Source organism: Lampetra planeri, chromosome 3, assembly GCF_965212315.1.
Source record: "Lampetra planeri chromosome 3, kcLamPlan1.2.h2, whole genome shotgun sequence".
Classification (NCBI taxonomy): Eukaryota; Metazoa; Chordata; class Hyperoartia; order Petromyzontiformes; family Petromyzontidae; genus Lampetra; species Lampetra planeri.
This window is the reverse complement of record NC_136109.1, coordinates 29,913,224-29,919,488: the sequence shown is the minus strand read 5'-3', so window position 1 is coordinate 29,919,488 and position 6,265 is coordinate 29,913,224. Positions and strand designations below refer to the sequence as shown.

Genomic DNA, 6,265 nt, shown 5'->3' with positions numbered 1-6,265 from the left:
GCTGCTGCTGCTACTGCTGCTACTGCTGCTGCTACTACTGCTGCTGCTACTGCTGCTACTGCTGCTGCTACTACTGCTGCTGCTACTGCTGCTGCTGCTACTGCTGCTGCTACTACTGCTGCTGATACTGCTGCTGCTACTGCTGCTGCTGCTACTGCTGCTACTGCTGCTGATACTGCTGCTGCTACTGCTGCTGCTGCTACTGCTGCTACTGCTGCTACTGCTGCTGCTGCTACTGCTGCTACTGCTGCTGATACTGCTGCTGCTACTGCTGCTGCTGTTACTGCTGCTACTGCTGCTACTGCTGCTGATACTGCTGCTGCTACTGCTGCTGCTGCTACTGCTGCTACTGCTGCTGCTGCTACTACTGCTGCTGCTACTGCTGCTGCTACTGCTGCTACTGCTGCTAATACTGCTGCTGCTACTGCTGCTACTGCTGCTGCTGCTACTGCTGCTGCCTACTACTGCTGCTGCTGCAATAGACCCAGGCTCTAACCCAAGCATCCCTCACCTCGCCCCCCCCCGCCCCCCGTGGCCGCCCAGGACCTAAATCCGAAGTGCCGCTACCCTGGAGATCACGGCCCTTGCCTGGCGACAGTGGCGGTAACCGAGGCAACCGTGGGCGGTCTGGGGCCCGGGCGTCGAGGGCCCCCCCACGTACCCCACGGGGGGATCAGAGCCATGCGCCGTCGACTATATGCCACGGCTCGCTCTCTCCCTTCTCATGAAGAACATCATCAACATGGAATTGGCAACGCAGCTTTCGCTCACCCACAGACAGAAGAATCGAGGATTCAGAGATGAGGAGAAACTACAGAAAAGCGGGGAAGGGGACCAGAACCCATCTTCAACAATTGCCCACGCTCTGCCGTCCTCTATTGGGGTGTTTGGCGAACTCTTTTAAATGATCGATATGACTATATATGTTAAACTTCTTTCGCACCGTACATAGCTAACCGCGCTAATCGGAGGTGTGCGAGAAACTGGAAAACCCAGGAAAGCCCCGACGCGTTCGATCCCCGTACAGATGGAATACAGATGAAAATGAATCAACTTGCTGAACTGCCATCTTACCCTGGCGAGCCAGGAGACAGCAAGGGTGTGAGTTTCACGATTTTGTCTGATCCACCAATCCAAAGTGTCTAGAGTCTCGATTGGCACATAAACACATCATTGGAGACCAAATATCACACCGCCTGCCTTTGACATTCCTCCTCAAAGACACCAGTGCAACGATCAACTGCATCAGAACATCAACAGGCCGATGCGCACATCTCCTTCATAATTGGAACAGCAAAACGACACGAACTCAAGATACCAGAATTATCGCTTCATTTACAAGAGTGACCTGGGGCATGAGTCTGCCAGTAGGGGGCGATGTTTCCTGCTGTATACAGTACATACAGTATGATCCCATCTTCTTGGTTCTTTCGGTAAAGTCACGTAGAAGGGAAGTAATAAAATAATAAAAATAAAACATAATAAAACAATTCTCACGACGTTTCGGCTACAACGCAAGCAGCCGTCTTCAGGTGAAGAATGAGACACTGCCAAGCTCGGAGCTTATATATAAGCTGAGTTGGAGGTGGAAGAAGAAGAGAGCCTTAACAAAAGAATGTGCATATCAAGAGGAATTTAGCATATTCATGGGAAATGCGTAGGTGGGCGGGGGGGTTTCAAAGTCATATTATGCCCATGCATTATGCAGGATCAGCAGCACCAAAGGGAGGGGGGGGTAGCATTAACAAAGGGAGGGCATGTTAATAGCATGTAGAAGCAATGACACATGTGAATGGAAAAACGGTGGCAGGAGATCCGCAGCGGAGCAAATAATGCATTCCCTGTGGAGAACACAGAAGATTAATCCCCTGCAGTCACGAAAGCTTTAAATCGAAAGTATGATCCCAATTAAATAATTAGTTATTTTCGAATTTGGTAAATGTGGACCCTGACGATGGCCTACTCTTGTGAATGACATCAGGCAACTTAAACGTCCGCTATAAACAGACGGGTGCATAGTGTTACCATGGTGATTATACCCGTTGTATTAACCAGGGCGCCGTTGGAATCAAACCGTGAACCTCTGGAACAAGTGGCAGACCCGCCACCGCTGGGCCACGCCACCTGTGAGTCTCGCACCCCCATCAGTGCCCGTCACAGAAAGCGGGACTCGTAATGTCCCTGGAAGACGAACAGAGCAGCACCCCAAAGAGAGGAGGAATCCCGGGGAACCGAGAGGGAGGTGGCAATCCGAGTTGATAGCGAGGTTGTGAGTGGACGTACGAGTGAGTGTGTATCTGCATGTGTGTACATTGGATTGTGTGGGTAGCGGAGTCGTGGAGAGTGGCGGTGTAGTGGCTAGCGCTCTGCACCACGAACCCGGCACCCAAGTTGATATTACGACCTAATCCTGGGAAAACCCGGACAGGTGGCAACTCCAGACAAAGCTCCAGCAGCTGGTTGCATAACAACGTTGAGTGATATTTGTCCCCTAAACTTCTGATGCTTCAAGAACATTCACGGGGAGATCGCACTCGACGCCGTTTGGATGTTTTATGCAGCCGGCCACACAGAGCGAGAGTCCCCTCCCGCGTGTCCTGCCGTGTCCTCCCTGGACCCCAGGACGTGGCCCCGACTTCACCCATACACCCCCAAACACACACACCCCCAAACACACACACACACACCACAGGGCCGCCCTCGAACCTGCTGTGGAGTGGGGCCACGGCCATCGATCCCCTTGAAGCGCCGACGACACTCGGTCATTTACACAGCTGCTGCTGCTCGTGCTGCTACTGCCCCACGACCCAGTGAGAGGGCATCGGGGGCCCATGGGGAGGGATCAGGGCCCATGGGGAGGGATCAGGGCTCATGGGGAGGGATCAGGGCCCATGGGGAGGGATCAGGGCCCATGGGGAGGGATCAGGGCTCATGGGGAGGGATCAGGGCCCATGGGGAGGGATCAGGGCCCATGGGAAGGGATCAGGGCCCATGGGGAGGGATCAGGGCCCATGGGGAGGGATCAGGGCCCATGGGGAGGGATCAGGGCCCATGGGAAGGGATCAGGGCCCATGGGGAGGGATCAGGGCCCATGGGAAGAGATCAGGGCCCATGGGGAGGGATCAGGGCCCATGGGGAGGGATCAGGGCCCATGGGGAGGGATCAGGGCCCATGGGGAGGGATCAGGGCACACGCTGTCCAGGTCCAGGGCCTGACGGAGAACATGCTGAAAAACCAGGAGTGAAATCAAGGTCCGTTCAAGGCTCCCGGTGGGAGAAATCATCCGGAAGTTTCTCTCCCTCGCTTTACTCTGATCGAGACAGAAGACCGAGGGATATTTCCAGTTTTTTTCTCAACATAGTTGCTGGGCACAAGGCCAAAGGCCCAAAACGTCAAATAGCCAGCAACAAACAGCACTCTCGCAGTTGTAATACAGTAGATAAATGTAACGCGTCTCTTGGATTGAGCACAGTGTTTGTTGAAAGAGCTTGGGGGGAAAGAGACGATGGGAGAAGAGGGAACTCCTCAGTGAAGCCGTGCGAGGGCAGAAGCAGAGAGAGAGAGAAGTGAGGTGACCTGCGGTGTGGTGAGTGCGTGGGGGGAGTGAATGGGTGGGTGAGTGGGTTAGTGAGTGGGTGGGTGTGTTCTTGTGATCTGCAGTGAGGAGGTAGAATAATGTGGGATAAGGCGACACGGCCAGGCTGTTGAACTTTCTTTCGCGTGCTCAGTATGGGATGCAGGGGGCATGGGGCCTCGGCAGCAGTACTTCTGTTCTTGCACATGGAAATACGGTGCATGAGCTGAATGCCAATTTCGAAGTCTGCTAGCTACGACGAGAGGGAATCATGACGCAATTCGTGTAGTTTTGCTATTCCTCCTCTTCCGTTGAAGGAGCGCAGTCTACAGTGGTTTACTATTTGGGTCAACAGTTTGGGTTGCATGGACACAATCGCACCACTGTGGGTTGTATTTATGTATCTCTGTGAGTCTTTATGTATCTCCACGTGTCTCAATGGATTCACTGTATGGTTAACAGTTTGGGTTACATGGCCACACTCGCACCACTGTGGCTGTCTTTAATTATCCGTTCGTGAAGGAGATGTGGTGCAGCATCGGCCTGTGCATGATGTTCCGACGATACGGTTGGTGGCTATTGCGCCGGTGTTGTAGAGGCAGCAGTGGAGCGAGCCTGTGCCGGGCAGGGTGGTGCAGTGGGCAAGGAGGAGGAGAGTGACCTGCGGCGACTGTGCGCGTGGCACCGAGAGTCGCCGCGGACTCTCGGGAGGGAGCCGACACAGGCCCTCGGCCCTGGGCGCCAAGTCACGGTGGCCGCGAGCAACAGTCGCGGCAGTGTGCATACAATCCAGGCGTGCACTGGATGCGTGCGGGCTGTGCCTCCAGATTCACTGAAGTCCAGTGCCATCGTCGTCATCACCATCGTGTAGCCATCATCTATTAATTGCTGGATGAAGGCCGAGTAAACATCAACAGTACAATATTGTATGACTACCGTGCGTTGTTAATATAAGTAAGCGTGGAGCAAACGATATCACTACGGGAGAGTGGTCATGTTAAATGCATAACGAGAAGAGAGTGTGAATATACATCGAGCTGAGGTGATGGTAAGCGGGTGTTGTTGCAAGAGCAGAGACAGCGATGATAGAGCAACCATAACAACAGCAACGACAACAGCAATCACAAGAACAGATGATGGTGATGATGAGACATCGCCATCGTCTCCTTCCCCGTGCTGAGTCCGTACGGACAACCACATTCTCCTCCTCCCATCATCACCATCCCCATCTCTCACAGCACTGCATGGGCACAGCGTGTAGGTCATCGACACGCGTGAGGTCACACAGACATGCGTGCCCAGGTCACGGCCGCAGCCCCAAGCACGCCCAGACAGGCGCAACGTCACGGCAAGAAGTCGACAGGGAAGGTCACGCAGCATCAGCAGCACGAGCGCAGTCACGGCATGGACACACTGGGCCGCGACACACACACACGCACGTGTGTGGACCACACCATAAAGACCCGTGCGTGCCTGCGATCAAGTCTCGGCAGATAAGCAGGGGTTTAAGCCTGGCAAGTGATTGGGTGGACGACCACCACGTTTCCACTGGCGAGGCTGTGTTCACGTGGAGGTCACCAGAGGGCAGTGCAGCAACACTTCGTTATTGTCCTGTGCTTCTATGCTCCCACCATTTATGCTCCCGGCTTGGACAACCCCGCACTGACTGACCAGTGTCGTCCCAGCCACGTGGGGACGGGCCCTCGGCCAACAGTGGATCGACGTGAAGACACACACATACACACACGCGTGTCACGCGGTCACCACACAACGCGACACAACACGGACACACGTGCAGACAATGACACACACAGAGTGACACACGCGTGTAGGACATGACCCAAACACAGAGATGGCGACTCTTGATGCCGGCCGGGATGCCGGATCTCCCTCCCCTCCCTTCTCCCAGCCCCCCGACCCCCGTCACCTTGATGCTGGAGCGGCTGGTCTGAGTCTCGGCCTCGGTGCTGTGGTTCAGGGCGCAGGGCTCCCTGCGGGGCCGGCGCGTCGAGGCAAGCGCCCGGGAGCGGCAGGCCAGCACCGTGCCAGCGCCCTCCGCCTGCACGGCCAGGGAGAGCGCCGCGTCGGTCTTGAGGAGCAGGCCGTGGGGGCCCCCCCCGGAGCCCGCGGGCACCCCGCCCGACACGCTGGCCGTCTGGCGCGGGGACGTGGAATCGTCCGAATCGCGGCAGTAGATGACGCCGCTCTGCGACACGTGGATGCTGGGGGCGCAGCCCATGGGGGCGGTCGGTGGTGATGGTGATGATAGTGGTGTTAGTAGAGTGGTGATGACGGTGGTGTCCGTGATGATGGTGGTGGTAGTGTCAGTGATGATAGGGATGATGGGGTGGTGTCAGTAATGATGGTGGTGGTGATGGTAGTGGTGTCAGTGATGCTGGGGTTGGTGATGTCTGCACGGATCCGTGGCGTCAGTCAGCGATGCGCTCTCCCCCCGCACTCCTCCTCCTCTCGCGCAGATCCCGGCACGCACCCCGCTCTTCCCTGGGCCCCCGGCGAGCGGGGACGAGGCGGCGACCCCGGGAGCCCGGGGCCCCGTGCCGAGCGACTCCCGTCCCTGAGCCGAGGCGCGTCCTCCTGCCGTCCCCGTCCGCTCGCCGCCGCGATCTTCCCTCTCTCTTCCCGCGCGCGCGCGCGCCCTCCCCTCTCTCTGCTATTTCCTCTCTCGCCTCT

At 56.5% G+C, this 6,265-nt stretch overlaps 1 protein-coding gene across 1 annotated transcript; it reads right to left on the bottom strand.

Moving 5' to 3' along the window:
* Nucleotides 1-3,142: 3,142 nt before the first annotated feature.
* LOC144734866 (high affinity cAMP-specific and IBMX-insensitive 3',5'-cyclic phosphodiesterase 8B-like) lies at nt 3,143-6,265 on the bottom strand. Its single transcript, XM_078617302.1, has 2 exons — nt 5,502-6,265; nt 3,143-3,226 (listed from the first exon to the last, which is right to left on the bottom strand). Exons 1-2 carry the CDS (start codon nt 5,811-5,813, stop codon nt 3,143-3,145), a joined length of 396 nt encoding a protein of 131 aa, XP_078473428.1. The 5' UTR covers nt 5,814-6,265.